The 24,548-nt window shown below is 43.7% G+C and overlaps 1 protein-coding gene across 1 annotated transcript; it reads left to right on the forward strand.

Moving 5' to 3' along the window:
- Positions 1 to 3,746: 3,746 nt before the first annotated feature.
- LOC118381084 (early growth response protein 2b-like) lies at positions 3,747 to 6,681 on the forward strand. The gene is given in 4 exon segments (XM_035768049.2): positions 3,747 to 4,272; positions 4,743 to 5,309; positions 5,312 to 5,389; positions 5,392 to 6,681. Coding segments are annotated over 4 exon segments (1,281 nt in total). The 5' UTR covers positions 3,747 to 4,100; the 3' UTR covers positions 5,856 to 6,681.
- Positions 6,682 to 24,548: the final 17,867 nt, after the last annotated feature.

Here is a 24,548-nt window from a genome sequence, read left to right on the forward strand (position 1 = left end):
GGACGCTTAGGAAACATGATCATTAATGGATGGTCTTTCTGCGTGCCAACGTCCATGCTGGACTGGTGGTATATAGGCTAGATTAGACAATACTACACAGTTCCATTTTTTTTTAAAACCTTTATTTAACTAGGCAAGTCAGTTAACAACAAATTCTTATTTTCAATGACGGCCTAGGAACAGTGGGTTAACTGCCTTGTTCAGGGGAAGAACGACAGATTTGTACCTTGTCAGCTCAGGGATTCGAACTTGCAACCTTCCGGTTACTAGTCCAACGCTCTAACCACTAGGCTACCCTGCCGCCCCATTGAGAAGGTTAGTGAAACCAAGGTTAGATAGACAGACAGAGAGAGTGAGGGTCTCTCTATGCTCCACAGAACAGCTTGTTGCAGGGTGGAGGATGGAGACGTATTTTTGATAGTGTGACTGTGACAGTTCTCTGTGGAACGATACCTGGGCGTGTTGTTGTCTTTGGAGGAGACAGAGGTGGGAGACGACGGGGGGAGGCTGTGGTTTGGTTTTGGTGGTCTAAGTCTTCTCACATGTAGTGAGAAGGTCCTATGAAATCGCAGTGTGTAGGCGGTACCGGTGTCTGGTCTTAGTCGGTGGGCCCCAAACAAAAGGACTTTCTTCCTCAGACAGCTCAATGGCTTTCATGTCACTGGAATGTGTGGATGAAAGTTTTTTTTTAGTTTCTCAAGTTGTAGTTTCTGAAGTCGATCAGACACAAAGGTAACATTCAGAGGTGAGGTAGTTGTGGAAGCATTGACATGAACAGGACTCTGTTGTGGGGCTGGACCAAAGGCTGCTACAGTACTGTATTAGAAGACACAGTGTGTTAGTGTGTTACTGCCTTACCGTTTGGAAAGACTGGCTTAAACAGAAACTCATATGGTGGGTGAAGGGGGCATTCCAACACACACACATGGTACACACACACACACACACACACACACACACACACACACACACACACACACACACACACACACACACACACACACACGACAGGTAATACAACATGTTAGTCTGCTTCTAGGACAGGTAATACAACATATTTAGGCTGCTTCCAGGACAGATAATACAACATGTTAGAATGCTTCCAGGACAGGTAATACAACATGTTAGGCTCCAGGACAGGTAAACAACAGGACAGGTAATACAGGTAATACAACATCTTTAGGCTGCTTCTAGGACAGGTAATACAACATGTTAGTCTGCTTCTAGGACAGGTAATACAACATGTTAGGCTGCTTCCAGGACAGGTAATACAACATGTTAGGCTGCTTCTAGGACAGGTAATACAACATGTTTAGACTGCTTCTAGGACAGGTAATACAACATGTTAGGCTGCTTCAGGACAGGACAGGTAATACAACATGTTAGGCTGCTTCTAGGACAGGTAATACAACATGTTAGGCTGCTTCCAGGACAGGTAATACAACATGTTAGGCTGCTTCCAGGACAGGTAATACAACATGTTTAGACTGCTTCCAGGACAGGTAATACAATGTGTTAGAATGCTTCCAGGACAGGTAATACAACATGTTAGGCTGCTTCTAGGACAGGTAATAGAACATGTTAGGCTGCTTCCAGGACAGGTAATACAACGTGTTAGGCTTCTTCCAGGACAGGTAATACAACATGGTTAGGCTGCTTCTAGGACAGGTAATAGAACATGTTTAGGCTGCTTCTAGGACAGGTAATACAACGTGTTAGGCTGCTTCTAGGACAGGTAATACAACGTATGGGCCAGATCCTGATGACCTATTGAGCCTGATACGGAACCGTTGGTATCCAAGAGCAAATTGATGCTAATAATTTTTCAACATTTCTGTAACAAACTTGGACTATCTTAACAAATACAGAATCTGCTGTTTTAATATTGGAAGATTTAAAAAAAATGATAATTTAAAAAGTCATGATTGATAAACATAGGTTTTTCACTCACCATCCTGTTCCTATCACACAACTCCGCAGAGCCCACCGCCTCTCCTGTGGTTTCGACCTCTTAACGTGCTACAAAGAGGAACTGTAAATATATAGGTCGGATAATTAGCTTATTAAGCAGTCTGCCATTATCTCTCGTTTTCTCCAATACAACCTTGACAACAGATACATGATCTATTGCCATTTATAGGCTACAATCCTCTAATTGAGCAGCGGTCTAATGGAAAGGGTTTTATTCACAGTCAGTTCCCATATTGCTAATGATACGTTTAACCGACGGGCCGATGAAAGGCGCCCGCAGCAGCATGGTGTTAAATGAATAGAGTTGTCATTGACAGGCCTTTATTGACTCCAGGCGGATTAATGTGAGGAGTGTGTGTGATCATGATGCTCCGTGCGGTTTCCTTTCCAACCGGAAACGTCGCAAATCAACCAGAGCCCTTTTTCCAGTCACAGTCAGGGAGCTGAATAACGAAGGATTCATTCTTGTCTTATATACTGTTGCTGTTATTATTATTACTAGCAATAATGGTTATTTAATCGTTATTATAGTAATATCAACATAATAATAAGCCTAACTAGTCACAATAATAATAATAATAATAATACGTATAGTCTAGTGTATAAGTATCAATAAAATGTAACAACTTTTTATAGCCATCAAATGTTTAAATTTAGATCATTTTCTCCCACGCGTTACTTGACACAGCCACAAGCTGGAATTTGCCTTCCAACCAGGGCCCCGAACCGCTCACCCACCCACCCATCTAGTTTTTAACTTTCAAGTTTCTCAACCCACGGGGGGACTTTACCAGTATACCGAGTCTACCAAGCTGTGCCAAGTACATTATTTCACGCATCTGCCTTATCGCCTCTGAACGGAAATGTTATTGTGAACTATGTCCGGTTTTCTAAAATGCGCGTGGGGTTGAGGAGGTTTATAGATGTGTATCACTGAAACACCAGACAGTAAGTAACCCAGTCGGCCTGCCGGACAGACGAGTCGACCTCTCAGTTCCTCTCAACACCACTGGAGGGCAACAGTATTGAGAATCAACAACAAAAGACTAATAGTAACAACAACAAATACAATAATCATATTATTAGGAGCCTGTTAACAATATAAAACATATATTTGACTATAATAGATTATAGGCCTAATGTATAGCGAGTCTGGGCCTACTACTGTATCCATATGGTCCGTGATCATTAGACCATGTGCCTTTACCCGTTTCATTTCAGGATGTGAAAGTCATTACATTTCAAGACAAAACTATTTCCCTTCTAGTGATATAAATAGCTCGTCACTAAATAGGCCTGTAGCCCAGTCTTTCCTAAAGCAAAGCCTATTCAAACGACCCTGACAAAGTTTCCGAGTCTAATGCAGCAAAGGTGAAAATTCCGTGATTGTGGCTCTCATTTGATTGTGGTTTGCGATGGTAGTTCTGCCGCTGCTCTTGCTCGGCAAGACTCGATAGTTTCCGACGCTCATATTCCGGAATAGAACCCTTATATGTAGGCAGGGGTGTTCTTAGATTTACCGGATAAAACCATGTATGGCTTCTAGAGAAGAACCGGAATTCCTATTTGAAGGCGATGTGTAGAGGAAACATTTCAAATCGTATACATCAGATACGCTTGTAAACATTGATGTCCGTCTAAACTGATAACATGCCATCTTGCATTCGTTCATTTCTTTACACCTGTATTGTGTTATATAATTTTCGTGCTAATGGAAACTGCATGGAGAAAAAAACAAACATATTTTATCGCTTTATATTGGCGAACTTTCACTTGTGGGTTCTCCATTGACAGCCCGGGGCCAATAGGATCCCCCAGCGCCTCCTCTCTCGAACCAAACGGTCCTTGTATGGGCAGTGACGTAGTGGCGCATTCACTGCCCCACTGATAAATACATACTACTGCTGCTCGTGCTGCTAGGATCCGTCATTCACTAAACAGCCTGATGATCTGGAGAGAGTAGAGTCGACTATAGAGGTGGTATCAACACACGCTCCAGATTGTGTTAACTTCTCCGGACAGGTTATCAGATGTTTCAGTGTAGGATAGAACTGTAAGGCCACACATACTCAACCAGCCGGTTTAAAATACCGTTTTAACCCTGGAAACAGCAAGAAGCCGTTAGTTAAATGATGACGGCTAAAACTTTAGAGAAAGTCCCGGTCTCTCTGGGTGGGTATGTCCATCCTGTCTCTGATTCCATCTACTCTGTGGATCATGACAGTCTGCCGCCCGGGGTGGCTATCTTTCCTAACGCTGATTTAGGAGGCCACTACCACGACCATCTTAGCGGAGCTCCAGGTAAGCGTTGTTTTGATATCATGGGGACCTTTAGAGAATGCAACGTGTGTTGTGTTGGTTATTGGAGAGGAAACACATCGGCTGCTACTACCTATAGGTTATAATATTATGCATAATGTTTGATATTGCATTTTTTTTCATCTTAGCCAAGAGATTTTGGAAATATTTTTGAATGAATGGTTGTGGGACAAATGTATGTCTGGATATATGTATCAATGGTAATAAAAAAATGTTATGTTTTAGAGACACATGGCTAGAGTTACGCACTTTTCCCCAAAAAAGTTTGCATGAAAGTAAAACGGCACCCCTTTGAAAAGTTGAATGAATGACCGGTGGGTAAAGGATGCGAGCGCGCAGCACGCACCAAACACTGTGCGCACGAGAACGGACCTGCAGCATGTTTTTTTTTAAAGCTCTCTGATTTGTTTGTTTCGTGATTATCTGCTAAGATGTCTCTTCTTATCTTCCAGATGGCTTGATGAGTGGCGATATGAGCTTAGAGAAACGCTCTCTCGACCTGTCTTACTCTAGCTTCTCCCAGCCCCCTAGCCATCGGAACCAGACCTTCACCTACATGGGAAAGTTCTCCATCGACTCTCAGTATCCCGGTAACTGGAACCCCGAGGGCGTCATCAACATTGTGAGTGCGGGGATCCTGGGCATGACCCAGCCATCTTCCGCCTCCTCCTCCCCGGCGTCCTCCGGCTCTCCCGGCCATTTCTCCTCCACGCTCAGCTGCACCATGGCCCAGAACCAGGCCGACATGGAGCACCACCTCTACTCTTCCCCGCCTCCCTACGGCTGTGGGGAGGTCTACCAGGACCCGTCGGCCTTCCTCTCCACCGGGCCCGGTATCTCTTACCCGCCGCCGTCCTACTCCTCCCCTAAGCCCAACACAGACTCGGGTCTCTTCCCCATCATCCCAGACTATGCTGGGTTCTTCCAGCCGACCTGTCAGAGGGACATGCAGGCCATGCCTGACCGCAAGCCCTTCCCCTGCCCACTGGACTCCTTTAGAGTACCCCCACCTCTGACTCCCTGAACACTATTAGGAACTTTACATTAGGTGGGCCGGTCTCGGATGGACCCAGACTCCCCACCGCGTACAGCCCCCAGAACCTCCCCTGAGACCCATCCTGCGGCCCAGAAAATATCCCAACAGGCCGAGCAAGACCCCGGTCCATGAGCGGCCGTACCCCTGCCCAGCGGAAGGCTGCGACCGGCGGTTCTCTCGGTCTGACGAGCTGACCAGACACATCCGGATACACACGGGACACAAACCGTTCCAGTGCCGGATCTGCATGAGGAACTTTAGCCGCAGCGACCACCTCACCACGCACATCCGCACGCACACCGGAGAGAAGCCCTTCGCCTGTGATTTCTGTGGCCGTAAGTTCGCGAGGAGCGACGAGCGCAAAAGACACACCAAGATTCATCTCAGACAGAAAGAGAGAAAATCATCCACTGCGCCATCAAACAACACGAACTCTGATCGCTCCGGTACCGGTTCTATAAGCACATCTAGCGGAGTCTGCTCCTCCAGCACGGGACAGCTGGCGGGATGCCCCTCGCGGGCGGTATAGAACACACTATAGCCAATAGGTTTATGGAATAAATATTTAGAAACCTTGACGAACTAAAGACAATAGAGATTGAGGTTTAATTTTTTGAAAGCTGCAAGTTAAAAACATAATATGGAACGAACTTTACATGCAACCGCATAATTCTCTTTCATGCGTAAATGCGCATCATTCCGGTGCGCGCCAAACGTTCCCACGATGTATCCTCTTAGTTTGGTGGCTGAGAGAAACGCACTTTGTTTGCATAGCCTACTGAAGTCAGTCAAGTTAATAGACAATACTTTTAACACGTGGCTGCCTATATTCTCTTCAGGTATCGGGAAGAAACATGTTGAGGATTAATATCAAGCACATTTACACTGACGCGCCAATAGGCTACAATTACACAACGCTGCATGGAAAGAACGTTATGTTTGCAATAATTTAGAAGGAAAGGTGTTTTAAATTATTTACTAGACAAAAATGTATCCATTTTAACATGTTCATTGATTGTATTTCCCCCTGTTGTGCCTCGTTTCACACGTTATTTTTGTACATTGTCAATACAAGGACGATTTAATGAATTGTACATTTTGTCATTTAATATCAAAGTTTGATTATATGTATATTTTTGTACACATTGTGCCGTGTAACTATGGAAAGTGTTGTGGTTTATGTCTAACAATAAGGAATGTAAATAATTGAACTCAAACCGACTTGACATTTGTTTTTCTTGAATGTTTCCGACTCATATTAAATGTTAATGTTGATTTTAAAAAATCTCAATGGCCTCCAGAAAGGCCTGGTTATTTCTTGTGAACTAAAAACAAATAAAGTAAACTCTGAACAACATGAATATAATGTAATATTATTGGAAAGTACACTAGAAGGGGTGGGCATGGTAATTCCCGTGTAACGTCAGTCTGATGTGAGTCATGCCTTCACAAGGCTGCTCCCACTCACCGTCTATCCGTCCTGTTCTGATGATGTGGTTAACAACAACTAGAACAGGAAAGATCTTTACCGTTGTTCATGTAGAGATCTATACACACAGGACATCCAATAATAATAATACGTTAAATAAAGGTTAAAAAAAATTATAATATCTAAAGTATATACTTTGATCATCCAAAACTAATCCCGGTAGTCTGATCAACATTAATATCTAATGCCGGTCGTCTGATCAACATTAAAAACTAATGCCGGTAGTCTGATCAACATTAAAATATAATGCCGGTAGTCTGATCAACATTAAAATATAATGCCGGTAGTCTGATCAACATTAAAATATAATGCCGGTAGTCTGATCAACATTAAAATATAATGCCGGTAGTCTGATCAACATTAAAATATAATGCCGGTAGTCTGATCAACATTAAAATATAATGCCGGTAGTCTGATCAACATTAAAAACTAATGCCGGTAGTCTGATCAACATTAAAATATAATGCCGGTAGTCTGATCAACATTAAAATATAATGCCGGTAGTCTGATCAACATTAAAATATAATGCCGGTAGTCTGATCAACATTAAAATATAATGCCGGTAGTCTGATCAACATTAAAATATAATGCCGGTAGTCTGATCAACATTAAAAACTAATGCCGGTAGTCTGATCAACATTAAAAACGAATGCCGGTAGTCTGATCAACATTAATATCTAATGCCGGTAGTCTGATCAACATTACAAACTAATGCCGGTAGTCTGATCAACATTAAAATATAATGCCGGTAGTCTGATCAACATTAAAATATAATGCCGGTAGTCTGATCAACATTAAAATATAATGCCGGTAGTCTGATCAACATTAAAATATAATGCCGGTAGTCTGATCAACATTAAAATATAATGCCGGTAGTCTGATCAACATTAAAATATAATGCCGGTAGTCTGATCAACATTAAAATATAATGCCGGTAGTCTGATCAACATTAAAATATAATGCCGGTAGTCTGATCAACATTAAAAACTAATGCCGGTAGTCTGATCAACATTAAAATATAATGCCGGTAGTCTGATCAACATTAAAATATAATGCCGGTAGTCTGATCAACATTAAAATATAATGCCGGTAGTCTGATCAACATTAAAATATAATGCCGGTAGTCTGATCAACATTAAAATATAATGCCGGTAGTCTGATCAACATTAAAATATAATGCTGGTAGTCTGATCAACATTAAAAACTAATGCGGGTAGTCTGATCAACATTAAAAACGAATGCCGGTAGTCTGATCAACATTAAAATATAATGCCGGTAGTCTGATCAACATTAAAATATAATGCGGTAGTCTGATCAACATTAAAATATAATGCTGGTAGTCTGATCAACATTAAAAACTAATGCGGGTAGTCTGATCAACATTAAAAATAATGCCGGTAGTCTGATCAACATTAAAATAAACTCATCCCGGTAGTCTGATCAACATTAAAATCTAATGCCGGTAGTCTGATCAACATTAAAAACTCATCCCGGTAGTCTGATCAACATTAATATCTAATGCCGGTAGTCTGATCAACATTAAAATATAATGCTGGTAGTCTGATCAACATTAATATCTAATGCCGGTAGTCTGATCAACATTAAAAACTAATCCCGGTAGTCTGATCAACATTAAAATATAATGCTGGTAGTCTGATCAACAGTAAAATATAATGCCGGTAGTCTGATCAACATTAATATCTAATGCCGGTCGTCTGATCAACATTAAAAACTCATCCCGGTAGTCTGATCAACATTAAAATATAATGCCGGTAGTCTGATCAACATTAAAATATAATGCCGGTAGTCTGATCAACATTAAAATATAATGCTGGTAGTCTGATCAACATTAAAAACTAATGCGGGTAGTCTGATCAACATTAAAAACGAATGCCGGTAGTCTGATCAACATTAAAAACTAATGCGGGTAGTCTGATCAACATTAAAATATAACATTCAACATTAAAAAAACTAATGCCGGTAGTCTGATCAACATTAAAATATAATGCCGGTAGTCTGATCAACATTAAAATATAATGCCGGTAGTCTGATCAACATTAAAATCTAATGCCGGTAGTCTGATCAACATTAAAATATAATGCCGGTAGTCTGTTCAACATTAAAATATAATGCCGGTAGTCTGATCAACAAAATAATGCCGGTAGTCTGTTCAACATTAAAATATAATGCCGGTAGTCTGATCAACATTAAAATCTAATGCCGGTAGTCTGATCAACATTAAAATATAATGCCGGTAGTCTGATCAACATTAAAATATAATGCCGGTAGTCTGATCAACATTAAAATATAATGCCGGTAGTCTGATCAACAATCATATCTAATGCCGGTAGTCTGATCAACATTAAAATATAATGCCGGTAGTCTGATCAACATTAAAATATAATGCCGGTAGTCTGTTCAACATTAAAATATAATGCCGGTAGTCTGATCAACATTAAAATATAATGCCGGTAGTCTGATCAACATTAAAATATAATGCCGGTAGTCTGATCAACAATCATATCTAATGCCGGTAGTCTGATCAACATTAAAATATAATGCCGGTAGTCTGATCAACATTAAAATATAATGCCGGTAGTCTGATCAACAGTAAAATATAATGCCGGTAGTCTGTTCAACATTAAAATATAATGCCGGTAGTCTGTTCAACATTAATATCTAATGCCGGTAGTCTGATCAACATTAAAATATAATGCCGGTAGTCTGATCAACAATCGTATCTAATGCCGGTAGTCTGATCAACATTAAAATATAATGCCGGTAGTCTGATCAACAGTAAAATATAATGCCGGTAGTCTGATCAACAGTAAAATATAATGCCGGTAGTCTGATCAACATTAATATCTAATGCCGGTAGTCTGATCAACATTAAAATATAATGCCGGTAGTCTGATCAACATTAAAATATAATGCCGGTAGTCTGATCAACATTAAAATATAATGCCGGTAGTCTGATCAACATTAAAATATAATGCCGGTAGTCTGATCAACATTAAAATATAATGCCGGTAGTCTGATCAACATTAAAATATAATGCCGGTAGTCTGATCAACATTAAAATATAATGCCGGTAGTCTGATCAACAGTAAAATATAATGCCGGTAGTCTGTTCAACATTAAAATATAATGCCGGTAGTCTGATCAACATTAAAATATAATGCCGGTAGTCTGATCAACATTAAAATATAATGCCGGTAGTCTGATAGACAGTAGATCGTGTTTCCGAACACCAATAAAACGATAGGCCTAAACAACTTTAAACTGAGACAGTAGATCGTGTTTCCGAACACCAATCAAACGATAGGCCTAAACAACTTTAAACTGAGACAGTAGATCGTGTTTCCGAACACCAATCAAACGATAGGCCTAAACAACTTTAAACTGAGACAGTAGATCGTGTTTCCGAACACCAATCAAACGATAGGCCTAAACAACTTTAAACTGAGTTATATGTCACCAACAAACTGTCTGTCAAAGTCATTTGTGTCATGGTCAAAACATATTGATGCAGTAGTAGCTAGGAAGGGGAGAAGTCTGTCTATAATAAAGCGGGCCCTAGCCCTACAGGCCCTAGTTTCTACCTTCTTAACAACACTATCAACAAGGCAGGTCCTTCAGGCTCTAGTTTTGATGCACTGGGACGACTGTTCAGTCATGTGTTCAGGTGCCACAAAGAGGGACTTTTGTCAACTGTCTCAGAACAGAGCAGCACAGCTGGGCCTCTAATGTACACGGATAGCTAACATTAATAATATGCATGTCAATCTCTCCTGGATTCAAAGTGGAGGAGAGATTGACTTCATCACTACTTGTATTTGTGAGACGTATTGACATGTTGAAAGCACCAAGCTGTCTGTTTGAACTACTGGCACACAGCTCAGACACCCAACATACCCCACAAGACATGACACCAGAGGTCTCTTCACAGTCCCCAAGTCCAGAACAGACTATGGGAGGTGCACAGTACTACATAGAGCCATGACTACATGGAACTCTATTCCACAGTACTACATAGAGCCATGACTACATGGAACTCTATTCCACAGTACTACATAGAGCCATGACTACATGGAACTCTATTCCACAGTACTACATAGAGCCATGACTACAGGGAACTCTATTCCACAGTACGACATAGAGCCATGACTACATGGAACTCTATTCCACAGTACTACATAGAGCCGTGACTACATGGAACTCTATTCCACAGTACTACATAGAGACATGACTACATGGAACTCTATTCCACAGTACTACATAGAGCCATGACTACATGGAACTCTATTCCACAGTACTACATAGAGCCATGACTACATGGAACTCTATTCCACAGTACTACATAGAGCCATGACTACATGGAACTCTATTCCACAGTACTACATAGAGCCATGACTACATGGAACTCTATTCCACAGTACTACACAGAGCCATGACTACATGGAACTCTATTCCACAGTACTACATAGAGCCATGACTACATGGAACTCTATTCCACAGTACTACATAGAGCCATGACTACATGGAACTCTATTCCACAGTACGACATAGAGCCATGACTACATGGAACTCTATTCCACAGTACTACATAGAGCCATGACTACATGGAACTCTATTCCACAGTACTACATAGAGCCATGACTACATGGAACTCTATTCCACAGTACTACATAGAGCCATGACTACATGGAACTCTATTCCACAGTACCACATAGAGCCATGACTACATGGAACTCTATTCCACAGTACTACACAGAGCCATGCCTACATGGAACTCTATTCCACAGTACTACATAGAGCCATGACTACATGGAACTCTATTCCACAGTACTACATAGAGCCATGACTACATGGAACTCTATTCCACAGTACTACATAGAGCCATGACTACATGGAACTCTATTCCACAGTACCACATAGAGCCATGACTACATGGAACTCTATTCCACAGTACTACACAGAGCCATGCCTACATGGAACTCTATTCCACAGTACTACATAGAGCCATGACTACATGGAACTCTATTCCACAGTACTACATAGAGCCATGACTACATGGAACTCTATTCCACAGTACGACATAGAGCCATGACTACATGGAACTCTATTCCACAGTACGACATAGAGCCATGACCATATGGAACTCTATTCCACAGTACTACATAGAGCCATGACTACATGGAACTCTATTCCACAGTACTACATAGAGCCATGACTACATGGAACTCTATTCCACAGTACGACATAGAGCCATGACTACATGGAACTCTATTCCACAGTACTACATAGAGCCATGACTACATGGAACTCTATTCCACAGTACGACATAGAGCCATGACCCCTGCAGCAGGGCAGCTCTAACAGACTGGAGTTAGATGATACTAACGTTACTGACGATACTGACGATACTGACGATGCTGACGATACTGGCGTTACTGGCGATACTGGACGATACTGACCTTACTGCGATACTGGCGTTACTGGCGATACTGGCGATACTGGCGTTACTGGCGATACTGACGATACTGACGATACTGGCGTTACTGGCGTTACTGGCGTTACTGGCGTTACTGACCTTACTGACGATACTGACCTTACTGGCGTTACTGACGATACTGGCGTTACTGGCGATACTGGCGTTATACTGGCGATACTGGCGTTATTGATGTGACGATACTGGCGATACTGGCGTTACTGACGATACTGGCGATACTGGCGTTACTGGCGTTACTGACGATACTGGCGATACTGACGATACTGGCGTTACTGGCGTTAATGACGATATTGATTATACTGGCGTTACTGGCGATATTGACGTTACTGGCGATACTGGCGATACTGGCGTTACTGACGATACTGGCGATACTGGCGTTACTGACAATACTGGCGATACTGGCGATACTGGCGTTACTGACGATACTGACGATACTGGCGTTACTGACAATACTGACGATACTGACGATACTGACCTTACTGACGATACTGGCGTTACTGACGATACTGGCGTACTGACGCATACTGACGATACTGACGATACTGGCGTTACTGACGATACTGGCGTTACTGGCGATACTGGCGATACTGGCGTTACTGACGATACTGGCGTTACTGGCGTTACTGACGATATTGACGTTACTGACGATACTGGCGTTACTGGCGTTACTGGCGATACTGGCGATACTGGCGTTACTGACGATACTGGCGATACTGACGATACTGACGTTACTGACGATACTGCCGATACTGGCGTTACTGGCGATATTGGCGTTACTGGCGATACTGACGATACTGACGATACTTGACGTTACTGGCGATACTGACGATACTGGCGTTACTGACAATACTGACGATACTGACGATACTGACGTTACTGACAATACTGACGATACTGACGATACTGACCAATACTGGCGATACTGACGTTACTGACGATACTGGCGATTACTGACGATACTGGCGATACTGGCGTTACTGACAATACTGGCGATACTGACGATACTGGCGTTACTGACAATACTGACGATACTGACGATACTGACGTTACTGGATGATACTGGCGTTACGACGATACTGGCGATACTGACGATACTGACGATACTGGCGTTACTGACGATACTGACGATACTGGCGTTACTGACATATACTGACGATACTGACGATACTGACCTTACTGACGATACTGGCGTTACTGACGATACTGGCGATACTGGCGTTACTGGACGTCACTGGCGATACTGACGTTACTGGCGATACTGGCGTTACTGGCGTTACTGGCGATACTGGCGATATTGGCGTTACTGACGATACTGGCGTTACTGGCGTTACTGACGATACTGACGATATTGGCGTTACTGGACGATACTGACGATACTGGCGATACTGCGGCGTTACTGACGATACTGACGATACTGACGTTACTGACGATACTGACGATATTGACGTTACTGACGATACTGGCGATACTGACGATACTGGCGTTACTGACGATACTGACGATACTGGCGTTACTGACGATACTGACGATATTGACGTTACTGACGATACTGGCGATACTGACGATACTGACGATACTGGCGTTACTGACGATACTGACGATATTGATTATACTGACGTTACTGGCGATATTGCGTTACTGGCGATACTGGTTACGATACTGACGATACTGGCGTTACTGACAATACTGGACGATACTGACGTTACTGACGATACTGGCGTTACTGATACGATACTGGCGTTACTGACGATACTGGACGATACTGACGTTACTGGCGATACTGACGATACTGAAGATACTGGCGTTACTGACGATACTGGCGTTACTGGCGTTACTGACGATACTGACGATACTGACCTTACTGGCGATACTGACGATACTGGCGTTACTGGCGCGATACTGACGTTACTGGCGTTACTGGCGATACTGACGATACTGGCGTTACTGGCGTTACTGACGATACTGACGTTACTGACGATACTGACGATACTGACGTTACTGACGATACTGACGTTATTGATGTGACGATACTGACGATACTGACGTTACTGACGATACTGACGATACTGACGTTACTGACGATACTGACGATACTGACGTTACTGACGATACTGACGTTACTGACGATACTGACGATACTGACGTTACTGACGATACTGACGATACTGACGTTACTGACGATACTGACGTTACTGACGATACTGACGTTATTGATGTGACGATACTGACGATACTGACGTTACTGACGATACTGACGATACTGACGTTACTGACGATACTGACGATACTGATGATACTGACGTTACTGACGATATTGACGTTACTGACGTTACTGACGATACTGACGATACTGATTATACTGACGATACTGACGATACTGACATTACTGACGATGCTGACGTTTTCTGACGATACTGACGATACTGACGTTACTGACGATACTGACGATACTGATTATATTGACGTTACTGACGAAACTGACGTTACTGACGATACTGACGATACTGACGTTACTGACGATACTGACGATACTGATTATACTGACGTTACTGACGATATTGACGTTACTGACGTTACTGACGATACTGACGTTACTGACGATACTGATTATACTGACGATACTGACGTTACTGACGATACTGACGATATTGACGTTACTGACGATACTGACGATACTGATTATACTGACGATACTGACGTTACTGACGATACTGACGATACTGACGTTACTGACGATATTGACGTTACTGACGATACTGACGATACTGACGATACTGACGTTACTGACGATATTGACGTTACTGACGATATTGGCGTTACTGGCGTTACTGACGATACTGACGATACTGACGTTACTGACGATACTGACGTTACTGACGATACTGACGATACTGACGATACTGACGTTACTGACGATACTGACGTTACTGACGTTACTGACGATACTGATTATACTGACGATACTGACGTTACTGACGATACTGACGATACTGACGTTACTGACGATACTGATTATACTGACGATACTGACGTTACTGACGATACTGACGATATTGACGTTACTGACGATACTGACGATACTGATTATACTGACGATACTGACGTTACTGACGATACTGACGATACTGACGATATTGACGATACTGACGATACTGACGATACGATACTGACGTTACTGACGATATTGACGTTACTGACGATACTGACGATACTGATTATACTGACGATACTGACGTTACTGACGTTACTGACGATACTGACGATACTGACGATGCTGATTATACTGACGATACTGACGTTACTGACGATATTGACGTTACTGACGATACTGACGTTACTGACGATACTGATTATACTGACGATACTGACGTTACTGACGATACTGACGTTACTGACGATACTGATTATACTGACGATACTGACGATACTGACGATATTGACGTTACTGACGTTACTGACGATATTGACGTTACTGACGTTACTGACGATACTGACGATACTGATTATACTGACGATACTGACGTTACTGACGATACTGACGATACTGACGTTACTGACGTTACTGACGATACTGACGATACTGATTATACTGACGATACTGACGATACTGACGATACTGATGTTACTGACGATATTGACGTTACTGACGATACTGACGATACTGACGATACTGATTATACTGACGATACTGGCGTTACTGGCGTTACTGACGATACTGGCGTTACTGACGATACTGGCGTTACTGGCGATACTGACGATACTGATTATACTGGACGATACTGACGATAATGGCGTTACTGGCGTTACTGATTATATTGGCGTTACTGACGATACTGGCGTTACTGGCGATATTGGCGTTACTGGCGATACTGATTATACTGGCGATACTGGCGATACTGGCGTTACTGACGATACTGACGATACTGATTATACTGGCGTTACTGGACGATATTGGCGTTACTGACGATACTGGCGTTACAGGCGATACTGATTATACTGGACGATACTGGCGTTACTGACGATACTGACGATACTGGCGTTACTGACGATACTGATTATACTGGCGATACTGATTATACTGACGATACTGGCGTTACTGACGATACTGACGATACTGGCGTTACTGGCGATACTGACGATACTGATTATACTGGCGTTACTGGCGTTACTGGCGATACTGGCGTTACTGGCGATACTGACGATACTGGCGTTACTGACGATACTGACGATACTGGCGTTACTGGCGTTACTGACGATACTGATTATACTGACGATACTGGCGTTACTGACGATACTGGCGATACTGGCGTTACTGGCGTTACTGACGATACTGATTATACTGGACGATACTGATTATACTGGACGATACTGGCGTTACTGACGATACTGACGATACTGGCGTTACTGGCGATACTGACGATACTGGCGTTACTGGCGTTACTGGCGATACTGGCGATATTGGCGTTACTGACGATACTGGACGATTCTGATTATACTGACGATACTGGCGTTACTGACGATACTGACGATACTGGCGTTACTGGCGATACTGACGATACTGATTATACTGGCGTTACTGACGATATTGACGTTACTGACGATACTGACGTTACTGACGATACTGATTATACTGACGATACTGACGTTACTGACGATACTGACGTTACTGACGTTACTGACGATATTGACGTTACTGACGTTATTGACGATACTGACGATACTGATTATACTGACGATACTGACGTTACTGACGATGCTGACGATACTGACGATACTGATTATACTGACGTTACTGACGATACTGACGATACTGACGTTACTGACGATACTGATTATACTGACGATACTGACGTTACTGACGATACTGACGTTACTGACGATATTGACGTTACTGACGTTATTGACGATACTGACGATACTGATTATACTGACGATACTGACGTTACTGACGATACTGACGATACTGACGTTACTGACGATATTGACGTTACTGACGATACTGACGATACTGATTATACTGACGATACTGACGATACTGACGTTACTGACGATACTGACGATACTGATTATACTGACGATACTGGCGTTACTGGCGTTACTGATTATATTGGCGTTACTGACGATACTGATGTTACTGACGATATTGACGTTACTGACGATACTGACGATACTGATTATACTGGCGTTACTGGCGATACTGATTATACTGACGATACTGGCGTTACTGACAATACTGACGATACTGATTATACTGACGATACTGATTATACTGGCGTTACTGACGATATTGACGTTACTGACGATACTGACGATACTGATTATACTGACGTTACTGGCGATACTGGCGTTACTGACGATACTGGCGTTACTGGCGACACTGACAATACTGGCGTTACTGACGATACTGGCGATACTGGCGATACTGACGATACTGATTATACTGGCGTTACTGACGATATTGACGATAATGACGATACTGGACGATACTGGCGTTACTGACGATGCTGACGATACTGGCGATACTGGCGTTACTGGCGTTACTGGCGCTGTTGGCGATACTGGCGATACTGGCGTTACTGGCGTTACTGACGATGCTGACGATACTGGCGTTACTGGCGTTTCTGGCGTTACTGGCGATACTGGCGTTACTGGCGTTACTGGCGTTGCTGACATTACTGGCGTTACTGGCGTTACTGACGATGCTGGCGATACTGGCGATGCTGGCGTTACTGGCGTTACTGGCGATACTGGACGATACTGGCGATACTGGCGTTACTGGCGTTACTGGCGATACTGGCGATAATGACGATACTGGCGATACTGGCGTTACTGACGATGCTGACGATACTGGCGATACTGGCGTTACTGGCGATGCTGGCGTTACTGGCGATACTGACGATACTGGCGATACTGGCGTTACTGACGATACTGGCGATACTGGCGATACTGGCGTTACTGGCGTTACTGGCGATACTGGCGATACTGGCGATACTGGCGTTACTGACGCTGTTGGCGTTACTGACGATACTGGCGTTACTGGGATACTGGCGTTACTGGCGTTACTGGCGTTACTGGCGATACTGGCGATACTGACGATACTGGCGTTACTGGCGTTACTGGCGATACTGGCGATACTGGGACGATACTGGCGTTACTGGCGTTACTGGCGATACTGGCGATATGACGATACTGACGATACTGGCGTTACTGGCGATGCTGGCGATACTGACGATACTGGCGTTACTGGCGATGCTGGCGTTACTGGCGATACTGACGATACTGACGATACTGGCGATACTGGCGTTACTGGCGATACTGACGATACTGGCGTTACTGGCGATACTGGCGATACTGGACGATACTGACGATACTGGCGTTACTGACGATACTGACGATACTGGCGTTACTGGACGATACTGGCGATACTGGCGTTACTGGCGATACTGACGATACTGGCGTTACTGGCGTTGGCGTTACTGGCGATACTGGCGTTACTGGCGATACTGGCGATACTGGCGTTACTGGCGCTGTACTGGCGTTACTGGATACTGGCGTTACGATACTGGCGTTACTGGCGATACTGGCGATACTGGCGATACTGGCGTTACTGGCGATACTGGCGTTACTGGCGATACTGGCGATACTGGCGTTACTGGCGCTACTGGCGATACTGGCGTTACTGGCGTTACTGGCGATACTGGCGATACTGGCGATACTGGCGATACTGGCGTTACTGGCGATACTGGCGTTACTGGCGATACTGGCGTTACTGGCGATGCTGGCGATACTGACGATACTGGCGTTACTGGCGTTACTGGCGATACTGGCGTTACTGGCGTTACTGGCGATACTGGCGATACTGACGCGGCGATACTGGCGATACTGGCGATACTGGCGATACTGGCGTTACTGGCGATGCTAACGATACTGGCGTTACTGGCGTTACTGGCGATGCTGGCGTTACTGCGATACTGACGATACTGATTATGCTGGCGTTACTGGCGATGCTGGCGTTACTGGCGTTACTGGCGATACTGGCGATACTGACGATACTGGCGATACTGGCGTTACTGGCTGTTGGCGATAATGACGATACTGGCGATACTGGCGTTACTGGCGATACTGACGATACTGGCGTTACTGGCGTTACTGACGATGCTGGCGTTACTGGCGATACTGACGATACTGACTATACTGGCGTTACTGACGATGCTGGCGTTACTGGCGTTACTGGCGATACTGGCGTTACTGGCGATACTGACGATACTGGCGTTACTGGCGATGCTGACGATGCTGGACGATACTGACGATACTGGCGATGCTGGCGATACTGGACGTTACTGACGCTACTGGCGATAATGACGATACTGGCGATACTGACGATACTGATTATACTGGCGTTACTGACGATGCTGGCGTTACTGGCGTTACTGACGATACTGGCGTTACTGGCTGTTGGCGATAATGGCGATACTGACGATACTGACGATACTGGCGATACTGACTATACTGGCGTTACTGGCGATACTGAGGATACTGATTATACTGGCGTTACTGGCGATACTGGACGCGATACTGGCGATGCTGGCGATACTGGCGATACTGGCGATACTGGCGATGCTGACGATGCTGGCGTTACTGGCGTTACTGGCGTTACTGGCGTTACTGACGATGCTGACGATACTGGCGATACTGGCGATACTGGCGATACTGGCGATGCTGGCGTTACTGGCGATGCTGGCGATGCTGGCGATACTGACGATACTGGCGATGCTGACGATACTGGCGATACTGGCGATACTGACGATACTGGCGATACTGGCGTTACTGGCGATGCTGACGATACTGACGATGCTGGCGTTACTGGCGATACTGGACGATGCTGACGATACTGACGATACTGGCGATACTGACCTTACTGACGCGATGCTGACTATACTGGCGATACTGGCGTTACTGGCGATACTGACGATGCTGACGATACTGGCGATACTGGCGTTACTGGCGATGCTGGCGATACTGGCGTTACTGGCGATACTGACTATACTGGCGTTACTGGCGATACTGAGGATACTGATTATACTGGCGTTACTGACGATACTGACGATACTGCGATACTGGCGTTACTGGCGATACTGGCGATGCTGGCGATGCTGGCGATATTGGCGTTACTGGCGATACTGGCGTTACTGGACGATACTGCGATACTGGCGTTACTGGACGATACTGGCGATACTGGCGTTACTGGCGATACTGACGTTACTGGACGATACTGACGTTACTGGACGATACTGGCGTTACTGGCGATACTGGCGATACTGACGATACTGGCGATATTGGCGTTACTGGCGATACTGGCGTTACTGGCGATACTGGCGTTACTGGCGTTACTGGCGTTACTGGCGATACTGGCGATACTGGCGATACTGGCGTTACTGGCGATACTGGCGTTACTGACGATACTGGCGATACTGGCGTTACTGGCGTTACTGACGTTACTGGCGATGCTGGCGATGCTGACGATACTGGCGTTACTGGCGTTACTGGCGTTACTGGCGATACTGACGATACTGGCGTTACTGATATATTGGCGTTACTGGCGATGCTGGACGATACTGGCGATACTGGCGTTACTGGCGATGCTGGCGTTACTGGCGATACTGGCGATACTGGCGTTACTGATTATATTGGCGTTACTGACGATACTGACGATACTGGCGTTACTGATTATATTGGCGTTACTGACGATACTGACGATACTGACTTTACTGGCGATACTGACGATATTGGCGTTACTGACTATACTGACGATACTGGCGTTACTGACGATGCTGACGATACTGACGTTATTGATGTGACGATACTGACTTTACTGGACGATACTGGCGATATTGGCGTTACTGACTATACTGACGATACTGGCGATACTGGCGTTACTGGCGATACTGGCGTTATTGATGTGACGATACTGACTTTACTGGCGATACTGACGATATTGCGTTACTGACTATACTGACGATACTGGCGTTACTGACGATGCTGACGATACTGACTTTACTGGCGATACTGACGATACTGACTTTACTGACGATACTGACGATACTGGCGTTACTGACGATACTGACTTTACTGACGATACTGGCGTTACTGACTATATTGACGATGCTGACGATACTGATGTTTTTGACGTTACTGATGTTTTTGACGATACTGACGATACTGGCGTTACTGATGTTTTTGACGATACTGACGATACTGGACGTTACTGGCGATACTGATGCGTTACTGACTATATTGACGATACGATGACGATACTGATGTTTTTGACGATACTGATGTTTTTGACGATACTGACGATACTGACGTTACTGGCGATACTGGACGTTAATGATGATACAATGGGATACTGATGATACGATGACAATGAGGAAACTGATGATACGATGACAATGAGGATACTGATGATACGATGACAATGAGGAAACTGATGATACGATGACAATGAGGATACTGATGATACGATGACAATGAGGATACTGATGATACGATGACAATGAGGATACTGATGATACGATGACAATGAGGAAACTGATGATACGATGACAATGAGGAAACTGATGATACGATGACAATGAGGATACTGATGATACGATGACAATGAGGATACTGATGATACGATGACAATGAGGATACTGATGACAATGAGGATACTGATGATACGATGACAATGAGGATACTGATGATACGATGACAATGAGGATACTGATGATACGATGACAATGAGGAAACTGATGATACAATGACAATGAGGATACTGATGATACGATGACAATGAGGAAACTGATGATACGATGACAATGAGGATACTGATGATACGATGACAATGAGGATACTGATGATATGATGACAATGAGGATACTGATGATACGATGACAATGAGGATACTGATGATATGATGACAATGAGGATACTGATGATACGATGACAATGAGGATACTGATGATACGATGACAATGAGGAAACTGATGATACGATGACAATGAGGATACTGATGATACGATGACAATGAGGAAACTGATGATACTGGATGAAGGACCTTGTATAGTTTATTGCTCCACATACATTCAGTAACTAAAACCTTCTAAAACAAACATACAGTAGCCTACGCTGTATATCCTGATAGACAACTCCTTTTCTTACGTTACAGCCTTATTCTGAAATAGATTAAATACAAAATAAAAACTCTGCAATCTACACGCAATACCCCATAATGACAAAGTGAAAACAGGTTTTAGACATTTTTACAAATGTATTAAAAATAAAAAACAGAAATACCTTATTTACATAAGTATTAAGACTCTTTGCTACAAAAGGCACACACCTGTCTATATAAGGTCACACAGTTGACCCTGCATGTCAGAGCAAAAACCAAGCCATGAGGTCGAATTGTCCGGAGAGCTCCGAGACAGGATTGTGTCGAGGCACAGATCTGTAGAAGGGTACCAAAACATTTCTACAGCTTTGACGGTCCCCAAGAACACAGTGGCCTCCTTCATTCTGCAGCATTGAAGGTCCCCAAGAACACAGTGGCCTCCATCATTCTGCAGCATTGAAGGTCCCCAAGAACACAGTGGCCTCCTTCATTCTGCAGCATTGAAGGTCCCCAAGAACACAGTGGCCTCCATCATTCTGCAGCATTGAAGGTCCCCAAGAACACAGTGGCCTCCATCATTCTGCAGCATTGAAGGTCCCCAAGAACACAGTGGCCTCCATCATTCTTAAATGGAAGAAGCTTGGAACCACCAAGACTCTTCCTAGAGCTGGTCGCCTGGCTAAACTGACCAATCAGGGGGGGGGAAAGGCCTTGTTCAGGAACGTGGAAAAAGTACTCAATTGTCATACATACCTTAATAGAAAAGGACTCAAGTAAAAGTGGAAGTCACCCAGTAAAATACTACTTCAGTAAAAGTCTAAAACCATGTTTTTAAATATACTTAAGTATCAAAAGTAAAAGCATGAATAATAAAAAATAACTTCTAATAAGCAAACCAGACGGAGCAATTTTAATATTTGTTTAATTTATTTACAGATAGCCAGGGTCACACTCCAAAACTCAGACATCATTTAAAAACAAAGCAGTTGTATTTAGTGAGTCCTCCAGATCAGAGGCAGTAGGGATGACCAGGGATGTTCTCTGTTTAGTGAGTCCTCCAGATCAGAGGCAGTAGGGATGAACAGGGATGTTCTCTGTTTAGTGAGTCCTCCAGATCAGAGGCAGTAGGGATGACCAGGGATGTTCTCTGTTTAGTGAGTCCTCCAGATCAGAGGCAGTAGGGATGACCAGGGATGTTCTCTTGATAAGTGTGCGAATTGGACCATTTTCTGTCCTGCTAAGCATTCAAAATGTAACGAGTACTATTGGGTGTCAGGGAAAATGTATGAAGTAAAATTTAAATGTTTTTCTTCAGGAATTTAGTGAAGTAAAAGTCAAAAATATAAATAGTAAAGTACAAATACCCCCAAAAACGACTTAAGTTGTATTTTAAAGTATTTTTACTTAAGCACTTTACACCACTGCCCGATGGTCACTGACAGAGCCCTAGAGTTCCTCTGTGGAGATGGGAGAACCTTCCAGAAGGACAACCATCTCTGCAGCATTCCACCAATCAGGCATTTATAGTAGAGTGGACAGATGGAAGCCACTCCTCAGTAAAAGGCACATGACAGTCCACTTGGAGTTTGCCAAAAAGGCACGTAAAGACTCTCAGACCATGAGAAACAAGATTCTCTGGTCTGATGAAACCAAGATTGAAATCTTTGGCCTGAATGCCAAGCGTCACGTCTGGAGGAAACCAGGCACCATCACTACGGTGAAGCATGGTGGCAGCATCATGCTGTGGGGATGTTTTTCAGTGGCAGGGCCGGCAAGACTAGTCAGGATCAAGGCAAAGATAAATGGAGCAAAGTACAGAGAGATCTTTGATGAAAACCTGCTCCAGGGCACTCAGGACCTCAGACTGGGGCGAAGGTTCACCTCCAACAGGACAACGACCGTAAGCACACAGACAAAACAACACAGGAATGGCTTCGGGACAAGTCTCTGAATTCTTATGTAAATGTGAAATTGTATTTTTAAAAATTTGTAATAAATTAGCAAAACTTTCTAAAAACCTTTGTCATTATGGGGTATTGTGATGTCATTATGGGGTATTGTGATGTCA

This window comes from Oncorhynchus keta, unplaced genomic scaffold (assembly GCF_023373465.1).
Source record: "Oncorhynchus keta strain PuntledgeMale-10-30-2019 unplaced genomic scaffold, Oket_V2 Un_contig_3193_pilon_pilon, whole genome shotgun sequence".
NCBI lineage: Eukaryota > Metazoa > Chordata > Actinopteri > Salmoniformes > Salmonidae > Oncorhynchus > Oncorhynchus keta.